The following is a 26,538-nucleotide window of genomic DNA, read 5'->3' on the forward strand; positions in this document are numbered from 1 at the left end:
ACTCTGTCTATATATTCAATCTGCATGTTATTTTGTTGTGTTAGTCCATTTGTTATTATCTGTGGTCGTGCTGTCCACAACTGTACTGTGATGTGAAAAATAATTTCCACTTGGGGACACTAAAGTCTAAATGGCAGTGCGCCCTGCTCCTTTGTATATATAAAAGGCAAATTTAAAAGTAATAAAAAAACAAGAACTTTTCATTTCAAGTGATTATACCAAAATTAAAACATCCTTATGAATAATATATTCAGTTTCTACAAGTCTGTTCAGAAAAAACATCAATTCCCTTTACACACTGCACCTTTAATTAAGTGAACATCAACCCTCTTTTCACATTGATATTACAATTACACAGCAATTTGTTAAATTCTGATGAAACCAAAACATTACTTGTAAGATATTGTCTTTACCTGTGCAGTCTCAAAAGTGTCTAAATGCTCAATGACTAAGTTTACAGTTTTTGTACTGTACTGTATATTCTACATGCATAATGTATATGCTGTGGAAAGGTAGCATAGTGTAGTGTAGTGCCTTGAATCTGCCTTGCTGAAGAATCACTTACATACATGCCTACTGGGCCCTGAGGTCCCTCTGTGCCCGGCTTCCCTGTGAAACCCTGAGGAAATACACACAGAGCAACAAGTGTCACACACACACATAAAGCATATTTCGGTGACTATTGATGTAATGACAGTCATTATTCCTCGGTTCCTATGCACTCACCTTGTCTCCCAGGGGTCCAGGTTGTCCTGGAGGTCCTGATTTCCCCGGTGGCCCCTGTCAGATAAACAGTGCTGCTATCACCAAAAGGGTCAAAGTACCAATCAATACTATCTGTTCAGATTCACAGGACTGCATTGGCATTAAATACACTAAAACATCACAAACAATATGGCAACATTATTGGAGAGAATTGAAAACGCTGCCGATCGAGAGCACATTTAGATTAAGTAAGATTAGATTGATTCACTGTGGAGTTTTATCTCAGCTTACTTCCTCACATACATCTTAAGTTTCTCAGCCATGAACCAAAACCCTGTGGGGCTTAAACATTTGTTTTATAGGAATCAAACTAGATGCTCTTTATGGAGCCCCATGCTTCAGAGGATCTGTTCATTTACAACACACTCTCTGCCCGGCTGCCTCATCTCTTTAGAAAAAAAGAATCAATTTCACACAGCAGTTACAGACACAAACACAGAATGATAGATCGTACCAGAGAACCTGGCGGACCGTCTGTTCCACTGTCTCCGGCAATCCCTTGAAAACCCTGTAAGAAGAATAGCAGACGCGATCAAGCATTTGCTAAGTAATGAGATTTATGCAACAAGAAATGAAAAGGCACAGATGAAAGAGAACATTATGAGAGCTTCAAGGCTGAACAAAAATATGAAACTGCAAATGTAAAACAAATCCATTTATTTCTGACAATTAACAGACACACACTGAGCTGCTACATTATTGGCCTTAATGAGTTGATTCAGTGTTTCAGTGGTTTGCTTAAATTACCATGTAATTGTTTTCTTGGTCATTTTATTTGATGTAATTTCCTAATGCCACTTCCTGAATGTCATTATGCATAATGTATTGGTGAAGAGTTAAATATAAGACTTGGTACATTTGTCTTTGTTAACTTGAGCAATCAATAATATAGTGACTGTTATTTATGTAATAGAAAATGTGGTACAGCAGCAGTGCATATGGAGTTCTGGATAGTCAATTCAGTTTTTCTCAGGACATTACGAGTTTTATCAGTTGGCAAAACATTTGGTCTTTGGGCGTTTGGGTAACTTAGTTTGTTTAAGGGGGAACGCTGCAGAATACAATCATATCCTAGATAATAGAGTGTGTCCAACTGTGTGTCACCGATTTGCTGGAGGCCCCCATGCATAAAGAACCAGAACCATATCGAATTGGTTTTCCCAATTTGGTGAACTGGCCTGCACAACACCCTGACCTCAACCCCATCCAACAACTTATATCTGAACTGGAAGAGCGACACTGGGCCAGCTCTTATCACCCATACTCATGTGGCTGAATGGTAGACTATCTCTGCAGCCGAGTTCCAAAATTGAGTGGGAAGTCTTCCAAGGAGAGATGGCGGCTCTTATATCAGCAGAATGATGCCGTTTTTTTTTTTGTAGAATGACAATCTAAACAAATCAGAGCGGACTGGGTGTTTGGAAGAGGGGGCCTTAAAGAGACAGGCGCAGAGTTTCAGATGTAGGGCGGAAAGAGGTGACGCAGTAATGGCAGTGGTAGAAAAATATTGAGCTTTTTGAACATTACAACGTGTAACCATTTCCCAGCAGAGAACCAAAATACAAGTATGAACCTTAAACATTCATATGTGTCCTTTTGGCCCAAAAGTGAGTCTATACATATATGATTTTATTCATATAATATGTGCACACACACACACACACACACACACACACACACACACACACACACACACACACACACACACACACACACACACACACACACACACACACACACACACACACACACACACAATGTGCCTACCTGAACTATTTCAGCCCCATACCTCTGCATCTTTAACTGGCTGGTAGCTGGTTGTTAAATTAAACATTTTAATATTTTGGCAGTGTGTGTTGTGATTGTCTGCTCATGAATCAGCAAAGCCCTCCTTTATTAATCCTTGGCTGTCTTGTAAAACTGTAACAATGTTTTTTTTATTCATGCCTCATAGCATTTACTCGTGGCAAAGAGCCAACAGAGCCGAGCTTGAGGGATGATGTCATGAGCTAAACGATGAGGTCGAGCTGAGGCTAACAGGCTAACAGTCTTACCGTCAGTCCTTCACTGCCAACGCTGCCGCCTGCACCGGAGGGACCCTGGAACACAGGCAGAGAAAACACAGACAATGCAATTTCTCCCAACAGCAGAGGTCATACAGAGTGAAAATAGTAATGAATTCAATTATGAACTCAGAACATTAATCTCCATCTTAACAAGGCATTTAATCGTAAAATGACTTTGCTTTCTTTCCGAGATTTAGATGAGAAGATCAATGCCATGCTTATATCACCTCATTAAACTCTGACACTACAACCACAAGATCACGAGTATAACTTAAACTCTCTCACGTCTAAAATGTTTTTAAATCTTGTTATAAGGTTTAGACATTGAAAATCACTTGTTTAAGTCAAGGGGAGAATGTTCGAAATGATGTGATCTGAAAACAATCATTTCCCAGTCCGTGCTGATATTACTATTCTGTTAATCCAATTCATAAGGTGCAAAGAGCCTCAAGGCATCAAGATGGTATTAAATTAATGAGTAAAAAACTGGAATAACGGGGGAAAGCAGGCTTTGTTCCCAAAGGTAGAGAAAATCTGCAGGGGACTTATGTGCTGGACCATTTAAACTCAGGGTGTAGACAAGACTCCAGCGGATGTTTTACAAACTAAATATAAGGTGTCAGTAAGTGAGCTTGAGAGGTGCTGGTGGGGCAGATTTTGTTACCTTTGGACAGAGTTAGGCTAGCTATTTCCCCATTTCCAGTGCCAGGTGTTTTGATAAGTGTTTTGTGCTAAGCTAGCTCTATATCTTATGGAAAGAGTTGAGAGTGGCATCAGTCTTCCCATCTAACCCTTAGGTATGAAAGCAGTGAAGCATATTTCCCAAAAATAATTTCTTTAATCATTTCAACTAAAATAATTTAAGACACTGTCATGTCACAAGTTAAACTGCAAGTGAATACTTTTCAAAGCTTTGTATCCCCAATTTAAGGCTTCAAATAATGATTATCTTCATTTTGGGTAACTTATATTGACTAATCCGTCATAGAAAATGACCACTGAAAATTGCCCATCATGAATTCCCAAAGGCCAAGTTTACGTCTTCAAAACTCTTGTTCGCCCAACCAACAGCAAAAAATGATGTAAAATATACGAAAGGAGGAAACCCTCACATTTTAGAAACATAAACCACATAATGTATTTGTTGTAAATGACTTAAATGAATAACCATTTATCAAAGTGAGGACAAAACAATTATCCATACATCTGCAAATCTATTAACCAACTAATCATTGATTTTGAAGATGGACAGTTTTATTACAATAAACCAAGTTTCAGTGAAGTGCTATGTTTCAATATAGTATAAAATGCATTGGTGAACAAATTAGGTTCAGCATTAAGTCTGCACCATTGCAGTGCTGCTGTAGTGGACAGAGACTGCCTCCTACTGTCAGAACCAACTATCAGCAGAACCAACTATCAGCAGAACCCACCAGACAGTTTTGACAGTTTGAGGGCATTTCCATCTTAGCAGTCTGCCGGTGTGTCACTCCTTTAAGCTTGCATCAAGAGCCATTAAATCTTGCATTCAGAGAAGCATTTTTCTTTGCATAAGCTGATGATGTGTGGTGAGGTGTCTCTTCCGCTCTTTATACTCATCATCAGTTTTTATTACCATACCCTCAAAAACATTCTAAGTGGAACTAAACGGCATGGCTGTATGAGATATGTGTGAAGTAGAGCCACATAAGTATGAAATAAATGATTGACAGATTAAAAGAGAGATCAGACACACAGACATGGACACACAACATGTACAGGTGATGGATGTGAAATATGATAGAGAATGGGAACCTGTGTACCAGGCTTTCCTTCGGCTCCCTCTGATCCAGGTGGGCCCGGCAAACCCTGAGAAGAAAACCCACAATTTCATTAAGTTTGATCTGGAACAGTAATGTGTAGCTGGACAAAAAGCATGGTTACTTTGAACTTTTTTACGCCATCAATTCATCTGATTATTACAAATAAATCCTCCTTAACCATTATAAAGTGGAAATAAAATTTGATTGGAGATATAAATTAAGATCTCATGATTTCAACCTGACAATTTAATTGGTCTTTAAGATATGGCCAGAGCTATAAAATATTCAAAGTTGACTACAATCTCCAATGATTTCTGACAGGCTTTAAGTTTACCGATGGGCCCAGTTGGCCGTTGTGGCCCCTCGGCCCAGTCCGGCCCTGCAATAAAAGTCAAGAGAGAAGAAATCAATACAAATAGTGGAGTGCATACAAACTTACACTACAGTTTGGATTTGAAAGGAAAATACAGACTTTGAAAAATATTTTCTTTTCTAATATTTCGCGACTGTAATACCTTGTTCCCTCTGGGTCCTGGTTTGCCGCAACGTCCGTCTGGTCCCCTGTTCCCCTTTAAAAGGTTCAGATATTAGTGACTGGGGCTCAATATACAGAACACATTGTTTTTTTTAAAATGACCAACAACCAAAAGGGCTGATTTTGAGTTATTACTTTCATTTACTTATTTACTATAGAATGTTTTGCCATTATCATTCAATTCGACATTGCAAATTAACAACTTTGTTATTATCTCATTTATATTTCTCATATTTATATGGTGTGTGATAATAAAATACCACTCCCTCACCAGTAGGTGTCACTGTAAGACTGTGCAAAGGGCATGGGGACCACAGTTAAGATGTAAGTTCAATCAACTGAGCTATGGGCGCCCTTATTCACTTAATTTTAAACTAGAGTATGGCACACCTCTTGATTCCCTCAAAATCAATGTATTTTGCAAAAAAAATCAACAATTACAATCACAATATGGCTACCATGGCGCTCCATGAACGACACACTTAAAGAGAGAATAATAAATGTCCCCAAGTCGTCGATGTATTGCTCAAAACAGTTTGGAGACACCAGTCATCCCTGCAAGTTTGTTTGTTCAGTCAAACTGTAAAATTGTGGGTTAAAGACTTGACCTTGTGTCAAACTAAATACGACTTGAGCTGTTATTTTTCGCCAACTGATTAAACCGTTTAGTGGAGCGCTGAAAGTGAATACAGCTGTGTTTAGTGGTGATTCCAATTCAAACTTGAATTACGTTCACTTTGACTTGCATGCAGTAGCAAAAAGCCTTTTTATTACTTTTAGTTTCAATATTCCTGTGGCATGACAGGGTGCAAAAACAGCCAGGGAGTGTGTTAAACTCATGTTATTGCAGTCATTCACTGCATAATATTGGATTGTTAAATTGACATTCAGGAGGCCGCTTGAAGCTCTAATGTTTCACAGTCAGATTGTGGACGTCTGGATCAACATCTGAAGTCATATCTCGGTGTTTGGATGCACAAATCATTACTGACCTTCAACCCACGCCCGCCCTGCTTTCCCTGAGGGCCAGTTTCTCCAATCGTGCCCTGAATGAAGACATATGAAATCAGTCAAGCTTATCCATGTTTGTACCTTCACTAAGCAGCTCTTTCAATATGACTCTGCAAAACACTATGCAACAATGTAGTTTAATAATCAATGAATCCTATTCTGCTTGTCCCCTGTGTAAATCAACTTTTTACGAAAAATAAAGCTTTTGGCATGTCATCTGAAGAAAACATGAGCTCCACCATTAGAATAGTTTATATATTAGTTTAGAAAAGTAGTCTTTCAGGACAGTATCCATCCACAGAGCTTCAAAAATCATTCTTGGCATTGGATATAGATGTTGTCCTTGTCAGAAATCATCAATTCTATACCGTCACTATATGTACATCAGTTACAACAAAAAGCAAAGAAAAGATTTTCAACTCCCCCCCCCCCCCCTAAAGTGTGTTGTCCTCCGTACCTCAGTGCCTGTGGGGCCAGTTTGGCCACTGCTGCCTGGAAAACCGTGGAAGCCTAAGGGGCCCCTCTCTCCCTGAGGACCCCTAATACCTGCTGCCCCTTCAATACCCTGAGAATAAAACACAGAGAAACCTATTCTCACTGGGAAAAGACACAGAGACCGTTCTGATTCATATGGCACATGAGAGGTTAAAGGATACGTTCAGTATATTGGGAATCAAGTTTTCTTGGAGTCTTAATGGCATTTTGAGGTCAACGGGAAGTTATTTGTTCTCAAGTGGCAAATACGAGGGATTTAAGAGAATCTAAGAAATTCCCTAGTTTTTGTTACGCAAAATGTTATCTTAGGTTAACATAATTCAGCAATGGTCTAGACAGCAAATAACCCTTTCTCCACATTGGACAAACACCACTTTGAACCGAAAACATGATAAATCTGAATAAATTTAAGGACTAATATCACTAAACAAAAGGATCAACTTAGTGAAAAATGTGCATTCTATTCACCAGATCATCCCCATCATGGCTGTCAGTTCACTGAAAAGTTTTTCTAGATTTTCAGTCGCACTGCTCTGATGACATATTGATATGATCAAATTGTTTAAAGTCCTCTCATACAGTATCACTATACTGACTGCAAAATTTGTTTGCCAATATCCAAGATAGGATTTGGACCTTTGGATCGTGAAATTCTTCTTGTTACTCTTTGGTAACATTTTGGAGAATAACCCTATCTCACATATTCAGGGAGTGTTTATTGGGATGATAAAATCTCACAAATATGTACTTCCTCATGGACAGATGGCAATCGTCAGGCCAAAACCAGACATTCACAACAAGTTTGTGTAGTTAATTCCTCTTGGACCAGAGGCAGGTTTGCATGAGGCCAACTGTGTCGTTTACACTTCAGTTTTGTATGGATTAAACAAACAAGAATAAACATGATTTTATTTGTGAGCTGTGTGGTCAGCTTTCGTTTTCTGTCTTTGCCCTAAGCTAAGCTAATCAGCTGCCAGCTGTAGCTTCACACTGTTTTTTCCTACAATGCATGACAGTCATAGCCATTTTCTCACATAAATGTCGAAAAGAAAGCACAGAAACATAGCTCTATTACATTGTATCAATCTTTTCTTTCAGTGTTATGAAATGTAAAGTTGCTGGCTCCTATACCATGTCGCCTTTGGGTCCTGGATTCCCCTTGTCCCCATCTGGTCCCCTGAGACCCTGGAAAGAAAAATAAAATGGTTCAAATGAGGTTGATGCAATATCATTTAGCAGTAATTATGATTGTAAATCTATCATGAGCTACCTACCGTTATTCCAGTAGAACCCATAGGACCCTGTATCCCAGGTGGACCCTGTAAATAATCCCAAACAGGGTGATGATGGAGTAAGTACTTAACCACATTTAGAAGCCAATTTCTTAAAGTGTACACAAGGGAAATTACCGCATTTCAGAGTCAAATATTTCAAAAAGATAAATAGACGATTAAATGGCTAATAAAGTTTGATGTTGGGTTTAGGGACTGCCAGGGGAATACAAAATAAAACTTCAACAATATGAAGTGTTTGAAGACTAAATAGGAAATAGAGTGGCCTCATGTCATGATCAATTAAGAGACTACAAACAGTAGAGGGCACTGTGAGGCTGCATTGAGCTGAGAACGTTCTGGAGACCGATGGAGCTTGTAGACATGAGTGTGGTTAAATGTACTGGCAGCCTGTCTGTGTGAACTGTAAGGTGTAGCTTCTCCGGTGACAAAAGTTGAAGCATCAGTGTCCAAACCCTCCGGACGGTTTGGACTCAATCCAACATTCACAACACTGTTACATACATCTAGTCTGTTCGTACATCGCACAGTGTGTGAGCCCACATGTGTTTGACTGTACTGTGATGATGTCATACCCTGGAGAATAATATTCAAGTACAACTCACCATGGGCCCCTCAAAGCCGGGATCCCCCCGGGCACCCATTGGCCCCACAGGCCCCTGATATGAAAACAAAAAGAAATAGAAAAAAAAACAAAAGGGGGAAACATGGATAAGATACTGTATTCTATATTATATATTCAGCTGCCTTTATAAGTTGACCCATTACTGTGAACGTTAACCATGTCTCTTGAATTATCAACAGATAGAACTTGGCCTAAACCACAGTGAATATTATAGAGCTGAAATAACATACTCATGATGAAAGTAACAAAATATAAAGGGTCTCTCCCACGGCAATTACACCAAACTTGAGAGAAAGATAGACTTTAGCCTGGTTTTCTCTTGCTCCCTGTCAAAGAACTGTCTTTTATCCGTAACTTAATTTCCTTTTTGCTGTCTAAATAAATCTTTGCTAATCTGACAGTTGCTAGCATGATATAGCATGTTTGTTTGGTTTATTGTCCCCACATGAGGATTCATTTAACTTAAATCCCGCTTCACTTTTTTTTCTTCATTTTTTCCCACTGTTGTGCATGGGAACACACCTCACACACAAATCACCAATATACACATTGTTGTCTCCCTTCAACACAACTGAGATGAACTGGCTCCCAATGTTAATACAGGACTCTTCACACTAGAGGTTCTTGGTAATTGGTTGCTATACAGTGATTGGGGATTAGCGTTTTAAAACACTTTATATTCTAAATTATACATTGTAAAATATTAAAGTAAGTGAAATGCTTTTGTTAGAATATAGGGGAGAACGGTAGCCTGGCTCCGCCCGCCTACCTACTTCCGGCCAAATTAAATTTTCCCTTCAGTAGTCAGTCTGGGTACGGGGCGTATTAGTGGGATTCTGCTCAGGCAGATTTCTGCCTGTCCAATCAGTGAACAAAACGAGTGGCTGAGAACGATGACGTCAAAGTCGCGCTCCAGTTTCAGTTGAATGCTGCGTTCCTTTATACTCGGAAGAAGGAGATTTCCGACTTGGTAGTTCCGAGTTCCGACCTGTCTGTGTTCCAGTGCATCTGCTCGCGAAAGTATGGACGCCTAAAACCTTTCTCATCCGAATAACTAAACGTTAGGCTCTAGCAAGTTACCGTTGCCAGGTTGCCGGTAGATCCATAGACTACAATATGTAGTGAAGTCGGAAATTTCCGAGTTTCCAGTACAACTGGAACGCACCGCCAATAGCCGGCTCATGACACACGTGGCGACCAAACGTTATGCGATTGGTTGGCTAATCTGGGCAGATCCAATAGTTTTAAACTTCAACAAACACCCGCCTCCAAGTGAGTGAACGTTTGCCAATTACAGCACTTCCAGACCTTCTGTACAAATGAAATGAAGTACGATGGTCTGGTAGCACCAGGCTAGGAGAACGGGGTAATGTGAGACACTTTTTACATTTGCTCCCCTCTAAGCGAGTGAAAATGATTTATCACTCAAATTTACACATTTCCCATTAATTCAGGATGTTTCCTCGAAATGGGCATTAGCAGAATTTATTCAAGACAAAGGGCAGTGAAAATATGATTGTTTTAAAAAAAGTTGTCTTGTGTCTCACCTTACCCCAGCTGTGGGGTAAACTGAGACAGACCAGAGAAATCAAGGGGGTAAACTGATCCACTTACTTTTTCCACTCTGAAACTACCATAACAACACAAATTGTAACAGTTAGAATCCTGACAGCTAGCTTGAAAACTAAATATTCCAAAACTAATGTCAGACTAGTAACAAAATCATGGGGTTTGGTCAATTAAGCAAAACATAGTTCTAAACACTTGAAAGTAACTCTGATCAAATACAACATATAATAATTAACATTCAAATGACAGATAGAACCAGTTAGATTAAAACACAGTCTGGGGGTCAGAACACAGGACTCTTAGAGTCAGCTAGTGCCTGGGGGTTAGAGCAAATGACAATCAGAACCAGTTAGAACAGCCTGGGACTCAGAACACAGGACTAGACCCAGCTGTCATTTTCCATCTTTTGAGTCTTTGATTAATATTTGTCTGCGTTTGTTTTATGATCATTCATTGAATAAACACATATTACTTTGAGTCTATTGATGTTAAATGTCTCTCCTGTCCCCCACATACATACATGCCAAACCATGCCCTTGCTGACACCCCTTCAACCATCAACCCCCACCTCCAGCCCACATTGTCTTTTGTCTTATTCAAACTACTCTCCTTGCTACCTCAAATATAATGGATTAATTAAAAGAGGGCACAGACACTGTCTCACTTTACCCCACAGCATTTGTCTCACTTTACCCCACTGCCACAATTTAAGAAAAAACTACCTCTCTCAGCAATTCAGGTTAATCTTCAGTTATCATCATCACATGGTTTCATATGTTGGTAGTTCATCAACATGTATGATTGAAGTTTTTCTACTTGAATCAATTTGCTTTGGCACAACAATCGATTAAGTTGACAGCAAGAAAATTTACTTTTACATGCAAAAAAGAATTTATTGTGAAAAAAAAACATGCTTACAACATCACCATGAGGTCCTCTCTTTCATGGCCAAGGGGAAATGAGAGGGGCTTGAAAACATATATCTCACGTGACCAAAAATGTGTTCAATTGCCTAGATACAGGCAGATATATACCCGATGTAGGGTGGTAGGATGGCCTAGAGGTAAGGTGGCCGACCAGTAACCATGAGGTCGCTGGTTCGATCCCCGGCACCGGACAGGAGGGTGTGAGTCGTAAAACTAGCAGAGGCTGGTATTGTGTCTACGGTGCCCACCATCTCTACCATTGTGTCCTTGAGCAAGACACTTAACCCCAAAACTGCTCCAGGGGCGCTGTACTGTGGCTGACCCTGCGCTCTGACCCCCTCCGAAGTGTGGTAACTTGAGAGGGGATATGCGAAAAGACAAATGTCAATGTGCCTCGTGTACAACTGACAAATAAAGATAACTTAACTTAAAAATATATATTTGACCTTGAAATCTCCTCTTTTGAAGTTTAGTTTATAAAAACAAAACAAGAAAAGAAGGGAACAACGTAAACTTGATGGGAACAAACTTACAGGATCTCCTTTGGGTCCAGCAGCGCCGGTCACTCCTGGATGACCCTGTTAGGATGCACAGATTGACTTTAATATCTTGCACTGTCAACAAAGTGAATGAAACAGCACCTGGAAGTGTCCAAAGTCTCCACTAACAGTCTTGCCTTGCATTGTACTCACCTGGGTTCCTCTACTTCCTGGAGGTCCTATCTGTCCCTCTAAACCTGGAGGCCCCTGGTCAGAAGGAAAAGGAAGGTAACGCATCATAAAGCAAACACAGTGTCTTAACACTTCCAGTAAGTTGGATAACTGCAGCATACAGTATATATGACCCAAACAAAAAGGTATACCTGTGGACCTATGTGTCCAACACTGCCAGCAGGTCCTAAGTCCCCCTGAGAGAAAAAACAATAAAAGATTTATACACAAAAAAGGTAACCTGCAAACTAAGCTTCGACACTGAGTTAGTCTACAAAACTTTCCTAGCACAGGGTATAAACTCCTTACATTGACATTGCTTCACTTCATCTTATGTTCTTATTATATATTATGTATTATACAGTATATGGTGGCACAGGTGGTGGCAGTAGCTGGAGAGTTCACAGACTATGTCGACCCCCTTTACTCTGACAACTTCCCACTAATGCCTCTAGTCTACATCCTGTGTGTGTGTGTGTGTGTGTGTGTGTGTGTGTGTGTGTGTGTGTGTGTGTGTGTGTGTGTGTGTGTGTATTTCAGGCCTTGTTGTGTGTATGAAAATAATGTGAAAATCGAGTTCCATTTATGTAATATGTACTGTAGAATTCCTCTCATTTCATTCATCTAGCAGCAACATTCTCTGGTTCCAGCTTTTGAAGCAAGCTTTCTTTGAGAATTAGCTGTTTTCATATCACTGCATAAACAGAAAATGTGGGGTTTTAAAGTGTAGGATAGGGATATTACTTTGGGCTCTGAAAAATTCTAGTAAGCCTCAGCCTTTGGAGAAAATCACCTCAACTTGCATATGAGTTATAGTAAAAACTTGGTGGAATTTACCCTTGAGCCGTTAACTCCTTGAACGCCGACTTGTCCAGTAAAACCTGGTGCACCCTAATACACAAACAAACAAACAATGAACAAATGTCACACATGTATCCATAACTGAAATAATTAACTAACATAACCTTGTTACCCAATCTGTCTGCTTACCCTCGGCCCTGGCAGACCTGGAGTGCCGTCTAGTCCGCTCTCCCCCTGGTAACAACCATACATAACAATGAATGATACACTGTCCTAAAGATCGTCCATCAGTTCAGAGTTAATTCAAAGTCAGCATGTATGCATTAGGTCCTCTCAACCTTCATTTGCATAATTTAGGCCATTGGTACGAGAGATGCACAAAAATGCTTGTGTCCTCTTGTCCAATGCATCCAGTAAAAGGCCCCAGCCCCCGACATCTAGCCTGGGGAGACCAGCCTGATCTTGTAAACTTCACATTTGTTTGAGATCATTCTGGACCTTCTACCATCTCCATAGGGAGGAGTCCAGTCAGAAAATGACTTGGCCAATCAGGACTCGTGTTCAGACCTAAAATGTGTCCCATATAGTGGAAGGAAGCTTCTGATTGGTTCATTTAGTCATCATCTAGTCTCACGAGACAAGCCATATCTCTCAAGCTTGTTTGCCGATCCATGTTGACTTAAGCCACTACAAGAACCAATCAGTGGCTGTCTTCCACTAACGGACGGGAAGTAGGGAGGGCCAAGTCTGACTGGTGGGTAGATTGATGACTACATGAACCAATCAGGGCTGCCAAATTGATGCAACAAAAAAAGGTCTGCAAAATCAGGCTGGTCTCACCAGGCTACCCATCTCAAAACCATACTGCAAAAACTAGGTCTTCCATGGCCAAATGATGACAGTGACAATTCAAACTGCTTTATTTCCAGTAAGATCACTTCATGACAATACAGTGAAGCAGTAAAGTAGCAGACACATGTTAACAAAACAGAAGAAAGATGATATTCACTAATAGAAAAAAACTGACAACTTTTCATTCAAAGTGCTTATTAAGAGTTACTTCTCCAGCAACTGGAGACAGAAGGCACATCACTCACATCAGGTCCACAGGGCCCCTCTGGCCCGTAGCCACCTCGCGTCCCCTGAGGCCCCTGCAGAGAGATCCAAGGATTCGATGTCAACTTAATAGCAATGTAGCATTAAAATTAAGGCAGTGCATTCAAAGGATGAGGATACATCAGACAGATTACTTCCTGCTGGTCACAGCGCCTGTGCTAATACTGCGAGGCAGAGATTGTGATTTCATGCCAACTAGAATCAAAGTAAACCCGATAACAAGCCGGAGAGAGAATATGGGAGTCGTGCCTCGCTGCTTGGAACTCAAAGTTCAAAGAGGGAATGGATTAAGGATTAAAAAGGATTCAGAGGCGCATGTGTTTCTTTTCATAGAAGTCAATTGTTTGCTTTGCGGGTCTCATTTTACACCCATTTGACACAATGACAGCTGTAACTTTCCTTCTCATTTGTTTCAAATGGATCCTGTAATGTGCTGTCATTTTGTCAAGCTGGGTTTTGTTCATTTCCTAATGAATAAGCAGCTCAGTGTCACAGATAAAGGAGAAATGCTCCTGGCGTATGAGCCTGCCGCCTATGTTCTTGTTGTTCCAAAGGTTATGAAAACATTGGACAAATCCCTGCAGAAATGTCTCATTTGTTGCAAAAATGAACTGAGTAGGTAGAGTACAAGACACTCACTCGTGAGCCGACAGGACCAGGCGGGCCCGGTGCACCATCTGAACCCTAAACAGAGAAAAGAAATACAGTCCAAGATCATTACAATATATTGTATTGTTCAAAAAAAGGAGCTCCAGGCAATTCGGTCTGTCTGTGCAATCCACATAGTTGTACCTCATAAAAATAGCTGCCAGAGATCTTTCATAAGATTGAGTAGCGTTTTGTGCTAGCCATGTAAGGAAAAGCTTTTTTATTATGACAAATTCAATTTCTATCATGGTTGAGAATTAAAGTGCGACCAATGGGTACCTTCTCACCGGGTTCGCCACTTCCCCCTCTAGGACCCTCGAGGCCAACGAGACCCTAGAGAGGTAGAGAAGAAAACAAACATGATCTCTTTAAGTTGTTTATATGATGTTTGAGCCACAAACTGAAGGCAATAAAATGTTCTGTCATCTTGTGATAGACAATGAAGTTATTTCTGTCATGTTTTATCCTGAACACATGACAACTTCTTACAGAAACCCATACTGATAAACCCACAGACAATAAACTGCATCACTCGATTCTGCAGCTTCCCTCCGGTCTATGGGGAGTTATAACATCCTTGAGTTATTTCTTTTAAGCTTGGAAATGAACTGTTTTTTTCCACGTCCTGTTTTAAGCCGCAGCAGGAAGCTAAAAAGCTCTTAAACTATCTGTATGCCACCTGCCCAGAGCCAAACAGCAGAAAGACCAGTAATATAGTAGCATGTAGCAGCTACATCTGTTCCTCTCAGGAGGAAAATACCTGTCCAAGTGCTGTAATATTAAAACATAGCAGACAGATAGCGTACACACTATTTCTTGGCTCCATATTCACAAGCGGTAAATCTAAAAATGGGAATGGGACTGAGTTGTTTTCCTTCCAGAAGCAGCTGTGCCCTGTCACATGGCTCACCTCATCACCTGATTCCCCTTTGGACCCTCGCTCGCCCCTGTATCCCCACGTGCCCTGGAGTCGATCAGAGACAACAGGGAAAACTTTCAGTAAAATAATTGACAAACTATAACACACTCGTGCTGAAAATGTACAATTTGTATGCCACATAACTCCTTCCTGCACAGAATGTACCTACCTGTGATCCAGGAGCACCAGCTGGACCGGGCTGACCATCTTCTCCATTGACCCCATCTCTTCCTGGGACCCCCACTCGTCCTGCAGGGCCCCTGGGGCCCATTTCACCCTATCAGACAAAAAACATATTACCACTGTTGATAATGACTGCCTTTTTATCAGGCTTTTAGCAAGTAGTTATAACATGTATATACTATACTTGAAAAAGGCATCATAAACCACAATATGAGAACAAAATATAAATGCAGTGAATGAGTGAATGAGATCTCAGTCTTACTTCACAGCTGTGCTGTGTATTACACTGGGAAACTACAATATAAATAACAAGTGTGTACTGTGAAGACACTGACTCTCTCCATCGCTGTGTGGAGCCATTCATCACACAGACAAGGCATTGCCTGAATAACAGCACACTGTCCAGAAGATTGCAGCCTGCAATAACTCTGCCTGTAGCAGGTGGAAAACATGGACATTTTCTCAGTGAATGAATAGACCACCTGTGCTGGCAATGGCCAGCATTATATTTTAAACTGCTGAGGATGTTGGATACTGTTTTACAACATGTGGGACGAAGAGTGAGTTATTGAAGAATGGTTTTCACTTCATGAATGCACTGCAACACACAACCAATAATTACTTTCATTATTAGTATTTTGATTTGATTAATCATTTATTCTACCATACAAGTATCAAGTTTATGTATTTTGATTGCTAGTTTCCTCCCGCCTACATTTCATTTGCAATGATGTAAAACAGAGAAACATAGAAAATGCAAACTTTTTGGGAAGCTGATACGAAATGGACAATACCATTTCTAAACCAGTGGTTTGGAATCTGCTTGGGATGTGACCCCTTGAAACAGAGCATTGTCAGTTTGCAGTCACTCTTTATGGGTTATTACAGTTAAGTTCTTTATTGCCAGTTATCATAAGTAGATTCACTACTATGAGACTGCTCAAGAATAACTATCCAACACATATAATAAACGCAATCATCCATGCTGACAGACAGCGAGTTGACATCAATGACAATATCGGCCACTGGTTGTTTTCAGGGCAAACAAATATGTGCTTGCATTCATGTAGGATACACAGTGACACATACATACACAAAAGTTAATCTATCTCCGGGGCGAGATGTAAACAAAGCAGACACCGAAAGGCTTTCATACAGTCGATGCTGTGTTTGCAACTATTCAGCCTGCATTGTTAGATCCTCAGGAGTAACTCATTACCCAGCTGAGACCACACACAATATATGGCAACAGGCTCACACTTTCCATAAGGTCACGGCGGACTTCCAGGACACATGTTTATGTATTTTCAGGTGGTTTTCTGAGATGAATCTAACATAAATTTATTTCAACCTTTCGAGCTGCTCACCCAAACAAGCAACCCAGCACTGAATGACACATCAAAGAACACAAGATAAATTGAGCATAATATATCCACCACGCCTCATTATAATCAAATTTAGCGATAAATATGGAACTTCTTAATTTAGCAAGAAAATGCTTTCATTGCTTATTCTCTCAATATGAAAATGGTAACGTCATGGGGAGTTTCATGCCCACTGGGTTTCCAAACACCCATTTCTTTTAACCACATGCACTCGGCCCTGTTAACATTAAAATAAACGCTCAGCTGTTTAACTCTTCTGGATCTACCGGTGGGTCTGTTCACTCATATTGTATTGAAAATCATTGCAAAAATGTGATTTCATCTGTTTGTTTTTTTACTGTCCAGACTTTATGAAGCCAATCTGGATACAATCTGGATATGGCTTACCATCTCTCCTGCCATCCCTGGTCGTCCACGCTCCCCAGGTTCACCAGTCGGCCCCTAAGAAGGAAGATCAGGAAAACTATAAATTATTCACCAATTAGGATTGAACCAAGATAGAGAAATTATAGTCAATCTTCTACATTCAGGTTTGTCATTTCCATGTATGATTGTCAAGGGAGCCCATCTCTTACCTGTATGCCGGGCCTGCCCATCTCTCCGGGTGGTCCTTCTGGGCCTTCCTTACTCTGAAAGCTCACAAAGAAGAAACCAGCCTCAGGTCAACAGGAACTGAGATTACAACTTAATTGCACAAGGATAATTATTGTCACACCATACTTACAGGCCAACCCGCACGAAGTAACTGGTAGAAACTGGTTTGCTACATGGAGAAGGGAAACACACAGGATAAGGTACAGATCCAGGAATACAAATAAGCGTAATTGAGATCCCAAAGCGCAAGGTCACAGTGACCTTGAACTTTGACCTCCAATATGTAATCAGTTAATCCTTTAATCAAAGACGGAGTTTGTACCAAAGTTGAAGAAAATCCCATGAGGCATGGGGTCAAAGTGACATTGACCTTTGACCTCCAAAATCAAATCAGGTCATCATTGAATTAGAGTGGATATTTGTGCAAATTATAATGTATATCTCTCAAAGCTTTCTTGAGATATTGCGCTCACAAAAATGGCCCAAACGAACGACAGACGTATGTAGACAGACAACCCGAAAACGCCTTTTAATTTATTATTTTATTTAAACTTTCTTTGCCTTATCGCTGACCCTCTTTCAGAATAAATTTAAGTATGTGAATGACCTCAGCCGGTAGTCCACATGAAGTTCAAAGCATATACTGTACGCCTTCATAAACTACTAACAGACTTTAATTTCCGTAAATTTCTTTCAAAAACGTGCAGTGTCCATCATGCTGACATGCTGGTGGGTGTGTTCTACAACATACAGCTGTGGCCACTGCAGAGAGATTAAACAGATGAGGACCGAGCATGAGCTTGCACGCATCATAACGGCAAGGTCGAAGGTTTTAAAGATAAGTCTGGGGACCTTATGGGTTCTGGGTTGGATGGCCTCTGAGAACATTTGATGTCCAGCATGTCTTTTTGGTAACTTGATGATTTACTAGATTATGGACTGAATAACAAGAAAAAGGTAATTTTGTCTCGGGAATTATAGCTGGAATGACATTCCAGGGAACACTACGAAATATCTTACCAGGATTTAGATGAAAAGATAAATTATCAATTGAATCTCTATGTGTTCAGAAGTGACATCAGTCCAGGATGTGTTTAGCCTAGCTTAGCATAAAGAAAAGCTTCAGGTAGGGTGGAGCAGTTAGCTTCCTTAACAAAAATTTATCTTCCAGCAACTCCAAACTGTCTTATTTAAATGTCTATCTTGTTAGCATGCTAGCTCCCAATACATCTAAGAAAAAGCTAGGTTTTGTTGAGAGTTTCATAAATGTACAGAGCTGCTGCTCTCTTGATAAGTCAACAGTGTTAATGACAAATGTTCCAGAGACAAATTTATCAAATATTCATGAAAACTCTATTGTAGTTCTATAACTGCTTTTACAAGTTCTGAATAGGATCTGTTTCCTTTCTACAATAGCTTCCTTTATGACCAATATTTATGGGAGTAGCCTTTTTGTTCCAACACTAAAAAACACAAGTTAAACTGTTAAATATTATGGAGGTAAAGGTGAAAGGGCCCTGGGGTTAAAGACGAGGGCACCGGGCCACATTTTACCTTCAGAAGAAAATTTGCAAATGTGAGGTTGGACCAAATTGTGTGTTTAGAAAAATGATATTGACACTGTAACTGTGTTAATAGATTCACTGCTAGTGGTTATCCAAACCATAAAAAGGACACAAATGGTTCACACAGAAATTAAAATAAGAGATAAGATAATATCTAGAATCAGCCTTCTGGCTGGACACCGAAATGTGTTTGAATGAATGTTTTTAATCTTATCGTAGTTACAATGTGCAAGCTATAATAAAGGTATTTTACCTATTTTCTAAAGATGAGTGCCTTGGATTGTGTCTTTATGTTCACTGGATTTGTACATGCCCCCCTTCCAAAGAGCACTGTATAAGTTTCACAAAGACTAGTTCCAAGAAGCTCTCCAGTTCTTCAGTTTCTCATGAGAGAGAATCTGTTTAAGATTTTCGGACATAATGTGCTAAATAAACCACTTCATGTGGCAACCATCTTACCTGAAAGGCAGCCCATTCCTCTGCTGTGTTCTTCCACAGGTAGAGGGTTGGTAAACCTGCCGGTCCAACTGGCCCTGGTTGCCCCTTTTTTCCTGGACTCCCTTCAAGGCCCATCTTACCCTATGAGAAGAAAAGGAAGTGATAAAAGTATGCAAGATAAATTAATTTACACGGAATACCCTGTATCATAGCACAGTCTTGTTTTCTTACACTACATCATTAACTAGTAATTATTTGATGCAGCATTGGGGTTCTGGGCACATGGCCTTAACAGAGCAAGGAACAGTGGGTTTATAGCAGTAGGAATTAAAATGGCAGAGATGAAACTGGATGCTATTTCAGAGGTACACAGAATAGATGTTTTTATATCCTGGAGAGTCAAGTGGCCTTACTTGACAAATCATTATAGGCTATTATGTTAGAAACACGCTTCTCTCACCTTATCACCTTTAAACCCAGGCAGGCCAGGCTCACCAGGACAGCCCTGTGAAAATAGCAATGACCCTCAATAAATCAGTTCAGGCAAGACAAAACTCAGTTAGGAAAAACCACTAGGCAAACAGTAAAACTGTTGTGTCACAGACTTTTTTTTACTACTTCTAGGAACAGTGAAAGACAAGCAAAGCAAAGAATGCTTGTAAAACCAAACCGTTTGTAGCCTGTTTGACTGCCTGTTAAAAAGAAAACATAAATGTTAAAGTCTTCTAACAACTTGATTGCAAACACAACATTTAGATGTTATGGCTTAAGAAGTATTGGGATGAACAGTGACTGTTTGTTTAGAATGTTTGGAACTGTGTCGATCCTGCATACACTGTGTCCTTTAATGTGAAACTTTCTTTGGCATTTGGGCAAATTAAGAAATCTGGACAATCTTGTGCAGTCTGAAAAGCCAAGTCTGGCAGTTTTGAAGATTTTCTGCGCCAAGTTTGAACTAATATAACAAAAAATATATAATATAATACAAAATGATAAAGACCAGTAGTTAAACTGTTCACTTGAGGAATCTTCCCTTACTATTTACATATACCTGCCAGCCAATCAAAGGAGAGTATTATTTAGCACTTCCACAGTAATTTTCTTTTAAACCTCCCTAAAACACATACTTTGTTAATGGGGTGACCCGGAATAGTCTAGTATTCAATCGATGTTATTCCAGCTATACATGGAAATCCTTGTTTCAGCCCCTTTGTCTGGTGTGGTAAAAATAGAATCCAATGGTGCAAATGAGAATATGGATCAATGAACAGTATTAAAAAAACAATAAACAAAACATGATACAAAGATAAGTCAACTATAGACAAACTCCGACCAATCAGATTTGACTGTAAATGTGTCGAGGACACCCTTTCTTTGATACTTAAAAAGTTCAACACAATACTTGTAAAGGCTAATGCTATACAGGCTTACAAAATACTACAAAAAGCTAAGCAAGCAAGAGCTGAAATGCAGCACATGAGAAGAGAGAATATTCCAAGCCAACAGGACGTCTTCCTTTATGTTCCCTACAGCCGTCTTCAATCACAGTAATCGTGCTGAATGATCCTGTGGATTTTATGGCATCGTGATTCAAGAGAGATACCCAGACGCGACCAGATGTGCAGTCTGGTTCTGGTTCTGTGTGAAAACCCACCTCTTACACCAGGTAAAACTTCTGATTGGATAAAATAAAATTACTTTACTTTCTGGGACCAATCAGATAACTTGGCAACCAGAAGTAACGATTGTCACATTGTGCTATGACAATCTGTTGAGAATCCTTAACCATGCGTTACCCCTTGTGGGTCAACATATGTTTTTGCAGTGTATCCTTCCATGATGAGATTCAGATGTCAGCTGATCAAGAACAGGTCTCGTAAGATGTAAAGCCTGAACAGATGGCACACTTTCTTCATTTACTGGACCCGTCCTAAGCTTTTTATCTCATCTGATAACAGATCATTCTGATGTGATACATTAAGAAAAGACACTGCAGGTGAATATCTTTTTTTTCACCTATAGATATCATCATGAAACTTTGCCAGTTGATTATTTATATTGAAACGATACCTTTTTGTATATTGATACTTTCAGAAATGTTTGAATAAATATGAAAATTTGGCAATATCTAACTGAAACAACATATTAGTGTCCAACATCTTTAGAAAAACTGGTTTTCGATACAGCTTTTTATTTTTATAAATCGAATAATTCTACGTACATTTTGGGCATGTTTTTAAGAACAAAATGTATAAAAAAATCACAAAATAAACAAAATATGAACAACCGTTTTGTAATAAACTTTAGATTAGTCCTAAAAATTATAATGGTAGTTGATGTAATTGCTTTAGAAGTTGAGTTTTTTGGTACTGTACCGAAAAAAAAAATTCTGAGATGTACAGTAAAATAAACACCTAAATGTACATTTTGGACCTTTTGGAAAGAAGACATGTTATGCAAGAATGTTATGCAAAAATAGCTAAACATCTGAAAATTGATCAGTGCTTGAAAAAATTGTGTTTTTGCCTTCTGTGTCCCATCTTAAAGCTATTGTGCGTAACTTCTGTTGCCCCCATGAGGAATTCTGAGGAATTACAACAACACCGACACGCATCTACATGAGGTAAGCCTTGGGTGATGATCGCTCATGGATTTTATACCTTCTGCTGAACGTCCAGGTTTTTCTTAGCAGTAGAATCAACAACTGAAACAATTATTGGGCACCTCTTGGGATTTGTCTGAGCTCCTGCACCAGTGTCAGGGGGTGACAACAGTTTGTCTGCTTAACTGAGAAATACAGAAAGTTTTGTGGAGCTGATAGGCTTAATCAATTACGTATAAACTCGCTTGGCGATGGCTTGAATGTAACCGACATATTATATATACATTTTATATACTGTATACTGTATATTATATGAAAAGTTTACGCACTATAGCTTAAAATGTACTGTTAGATTAGAAAAAAACAATAATTACATACTTTACCTTATGCAATCAGTGGCATTAAAACAATGGCATTAAAGTAGGGTAACATAGGACTACTTACTTCCTTCCCTGGGGGACCCATGTGGCCTTTTGGTCCTCTCTCGAGCCGGTACTTTTTGCCATCTGAGCCCATGACAAGGTCTCTGTCCCTGGATACAATGGTCACAATGCCAGAGCGCTCCTTGGTTCCATGATCAGTGGTGATGGGTTTCCCTTCCTCAACAGCTACCTTTTTACTTTGATCAGAGCTGTTGACATGAAGCCTAGGTGAGACAGATCTGGACCTTTCATCTGTCTCCTCCCTTAGTGTGTTGGAGTCTATGGAAGTTCTGGGATCTGAAGGGACTTTAGGAAGTACAGGAATGATGTCATCCGATGGTTTCCCAGGGAACAGCGATGAAGTCCTTCCGTCGGAGTCGTCCTTCTTTTCTGTAGTTATGTTTTCCTCCAAATCCTTTGAGGACAGTTCTTGCTTCCCCCTTTGGCTTCCCTTAAGTCCATTTCTGGAAGGTTTCCACTGAGAGTTGACTTGTCCACCATTTTCCAAGAATGGATCCAACAAGTCAGTCTCCTCGTCCACCACAAAGACATGCCCACGACTCACCGCACCTTTCCGACTGGATCCCGAAGCCACCGTCCCATCCCCTCGAGAACCCCCGCGTCGCAGAAACATATTCTGCTGAGAAACAAAAGAAGAATCGTGGGTCAAAACAGATTCCTGATTTGTGTCATGTTTTGAAGTCAATAGCAGGATGGGCGGCTCTTATTGTATGGTAGTGATTTCTGGGGGTAAAAAAGATTACTCACATAAACATCAACTTATTCCAGCTTGTACAACTGTAATTTCCCAACAACCAATTCACCTAGATAAACCAATTGTAGATGAATAGCATTGGAATGAGAGTATACTGTACACCCTGTATATGAATGACACACACATATTCAAAGAGCAAAGAGGTTTTTATCAAAGAGGAAATAATCTTTGATCAAAAGTACATCAAATAAGTGCTCAGAATCCAGAAACAATAAGCATTACCATTTCATCTCCACACACAAAATATGTTATATCACTTTTGATGTCAAAGACTGAAAATCTTCATGTAAACAAGATAATGCGATGTTGTAATGACAACATTCCTACATGAAAGACCATAAATGGTCTCATACAGCAAAACACACTGCTGCAGACCTTCATCTCTTTTTATAAAATGTCATCAACTCTTCACAGACATCTGGCATGATTTCACTTGCCTTTAGTCAGTTTGCTTCTAATCTTTTCAAGGCAGTTACCCTTGACCCGTCTTCATCAGAAACTGCACATGACTACTGATTTTGTCTCATTTCGTTCCAAAACACAATGCGCTGTCTCTAATTAACATTTCAGTGGTTTTCACTGAGATGCCTGTTGGAGCCAAACCACTGTAAATATTTTTATTGTGATGATATACACTCTCCGCACTGCTGGATCATCCATTTGATCTTTGACCTTGATTATAGTAGATCAGGTACCACATCTGCATTTGTCATTTTTGGACCCAGGCTCCTTTGATGCAACACCTGTCTTAAGACAAATCAGTGATTCTTGAGAACAGGGTGCAATGTTGAAAAAATACAAACCCTATGTTTCGGCAATTTAAATTACATCTATGTAGCCAACATATACTAAGCTACTGAGCTAAGCTTTGACACAACCTCCCAGCTTTTGTTTTTTTTACCGTCATTGGCCTATCACCACCGTCAGATGTCAACTCCGTCAGATTTCCTGTCTGACGGTGTTGACATATTTAACGTTTCTTAAACATAACAAATGGAATTTATCTAGTAGCCATTTGGTTTTTCTGTTGATGTTAGGTGCTAGTATGAACTACTTCAGGATAATAAAATAATCAAAAAATGTCAAATAACTTCTTCAGAAATGTTAAGTCGGTGTTGACATATCATGGTTTTGACACAGGACTTTCAAGATTCGGAATGTAAAATATTATAAAACTACAACACTTATCAGAGCCTGTCTGACTCTAATGTAGTCTGCAGAGGTAGAATTTGACAAGAGGTCCTTCAAAGTGACAGCTGCCCCTTATTTCGCCTGATTTTATTACATTTTACATAATGAAATATCTGACGGTGTTGACATACAGTAAAGTGGTCCCACCAATTAGAATCCTTATAAAACATGAATGCGTTGTAGAAAAACAGTTTTTATTGATTTGAGATATTACCGGTATGTAGTGTTGCTTTTGATGAAAAAAGCTCTTTTTAATCATTAAAGTAAATTTTTAATAGGTTTAATTGCATATGAAAGATTGAAACCTTCTCTAAGGACACACTGTTTTGGACATCGTAAGAAGATAACAAGTGTCATATATTTTACATAATAACGATAAAATTAAATTTAAGGGGATAATTGTGCTCCAGACATTCTAATCTTAATCCCTAATAACATCTACAATTTTAAATATTTTTAGTTTTAAACATAACAGCAGTTACATAGGAAGACAGCCTTTTGTCCCGGTTCTCAAGATACACTGATAAATATACAGTATATCTTGTTTTTCCTCTTTGTGAAAGCTCTACAGCAATTCATTGGAATTAAACTGATTTATAATAAAGCCGTTCCATAATTGTTCCCTCTGTAAATCAGCTTGGTTCAAAACATTAGTGGCCACGATATAAACTTGTTATTATTGACTCTTGTAAAGTTGCAGCCAAATCCTTAAAAAAAAAAAGCAGTTTGTGATATCCACAGTTGACAAGAAGTTCACTAAATTTAAAACAAGCAAACCATACCAGCAGGGCATTATCCTTTGCTTGTCATATTGCATTACATGCGCACTCACACACACATACACATAGACATACACAACAAAACATCTAATTGCTTGGCCTCCGGGAATAGTGGCATAGTTACACATTTAGTTTGATGACCCTAATGGGCTGAAATGGAGAGCACTAAAGTGGTCCTAAGAGGCATATGGAGAGCAGGAGTTGTAGAGGGAAGCAGGATTGCCCTCGGAGAGTTTTCCTCAGAGTAAAACTGAGCTGAAGCTTTAAGAATACACACACTTATACAGATGAAATATGACACTGGACTGGAAAAAAAACAGTTCCTTGTGGTTCCGTCTTGTCAGTTTGCCCCTTTCTCTTCTTTTAAATCAAATGTTAAACTTTATGGACACTACCGACATTTGAGGTTTTCAGAGAGATGTATCAAAAATACTATGAAATTTGATTCAGACAGGGAATCAAATTGGATTAAAATTTTAAAGGTGATGTAAGCGATATGGTCCTTTTACCTGACTTCCTGTCAGTGACTGCAGTAAGCAGTCCCCTCCCTTGTCCCTACAATGAGGAATCGGCAAACTTCACCTGATCTGCCATTGTAGCTGAATGATCTCACGGGCACAGAGACTCGCCTCTTTATAGCGCTCTGTCTCCTGATGGGATAACTTTGAGCGGGACACAATTACTGCAAAGCTGAATGAACTGGAGACCTGTGTTATGAACTACACATACTGTTTAAGTGATTGCTGTATGAATAAAGAGTGATTTAACACCAATATTAACAAAATAATATTGCGTACTCCTCCTTTAACTATACAGTGCTTGGGTTTATGAACACACACCTGTGAAACTAACTGACATTACCATCGGCCGTTGTTTTAGTGCTAATTAGCAAACGTTAGCATGCTTACATGCTAAACATAGATGGTTAGCATGGTAGACATCTTAACCTGCCATTAAGTTGCCATTTAAAATAGGAGTGGGTATTTAACATGAAGACTAAATTGGTATCATACGTATTACATGAATTAGTACGATTATTGTGGAGGGAACCTCTGGTTTGCTTTTGTCCACAGACATTTATTAAGGTAAAATCAATAGAGCATGCTCCTATTGCATTATCAGAAATAATTATATGCCCAAACCGAAACGTTACACTGAAAATATCACTTGAACCGACCTTTCATTGATCAAATCGTAAATATAAGAACAATAGTTAGCCCTAAATACTGTGTCTGAAGTGAAACCTATAAGCCTTGGGGTATGCCTGGCTGGGCAGTGAAGGGCTGAGATAGGCAGGAGACCAAACACGGTGCCCCAACTGAAA

General features: G+C 39.5%; 1 protein-coding gene across 1 annotated transcript in view; it reads right to left on the reverse strand.

The window, feature by feature from the left end:
- The window catches only part of LOC307265080 (uncharacterized protein), a gene marked incomplete at its 5' end in the record, with an annotated part of 103,645 nt that overhangs the window by 22,017 nt on the left and 55,090 nt on the right, over positions 1-26,538 (reverse strand). Inside the window, 28 exons of the mRNA XM_080046651.1 lie at positions 566-619; positions 727-780; positions 1,220-1,273; positions 2,820-2,864; positions 4,626-4,679; positions 4,968-5,012; positions 5,149-5,202; positions 6,161-6,214; positions 6,637-6,744; positions 7,806-7,859; positions 7,949-7,993; positions 8,572-8,625; positions 11,620-11,664; positions 11,779-11,832; positions 11,949-11,993; positions 12,634-12,687; positions 12,787-12,831; positions 13,695-13,748; positions 14,353-14,397; positions 14,641-14,694; positions 15,272-15,325; positions 15,450-15,557; positions 17,236-17,289; positions 17,424-17,477; positions 17,573-17,611; positions 19,467-19,586; positions 19,906-19,950; positions 22,492-23,106. Of these exons, the coding sequence (XP_079902777.1) occupies positions 566-619; positions 727-780; positions 1,220-1,273; positions 2,820-2,864; positions 4,626-4,679; positions 4,968-5,012; positions 5,149-5,202; positions 6,161-6,214; positions 6,637-6,744; positions 7,806-7,859; positions 7,949-7,993; positions 8,572-8,625; positions 11,620-11,664; positions 11,779-11,832; positions 11,949-11,993; positions 12,634-12,687; positions 12,787-12,831; positions 13,695-13,748; positions 14,353-14,397; positions 14,641-14,694; positions 15,272-15,325; positions 15,450-15,557; positions 17,236-17,289; positions 17,424-17,477; positions 17,573-17,611; positions 19,467-19,586; positions 19,906-19,950; positions 22,492-23,106 (2,160 nt within the window). The remainder of the gene's footprint in view (positions 1-565; positions 620-726; positions 781-1,219; positions 1,274-2,819; positions 2,865-4,625; positions 4,680-4,967; positions 5,013-5,148; positions 5,203-6,160; positions 6,215-6,636; positions 6,745-7,805; positions 7,860-7,948; positions 7,994-8,571; positions 8,626-11,619; positions 11,665-11,778; positions 11,833-11,948; positions 11,994-12,633; positions 12,688-12,786; positions 12,832-13,694; positions 13,749-14,352; positions 14,398-14,640; positions 14,695-15,271; positions 15,326-15,449; positions 15,558-17,235; positions 17,290-17,423; positions 17,478-17,572; positions 17,612-19,466; positions 19,587-19,905; positions 19,951-22,491; positions 23,107-26,538) is intronic.

Source organism: Ammodytes marinus (genome assembly GCF_949987685.1).
Source record: "Ammodytes marinus genome assembly, chromosome: 18".
NCBI classification, from domain to species: domain Eukaryota; kingdom Metazoa; phylum Chordata; class Actinopteri; order Uranoscopiformes; family Ammodytidae; genus Ammodytes; species Ammodytes marinus.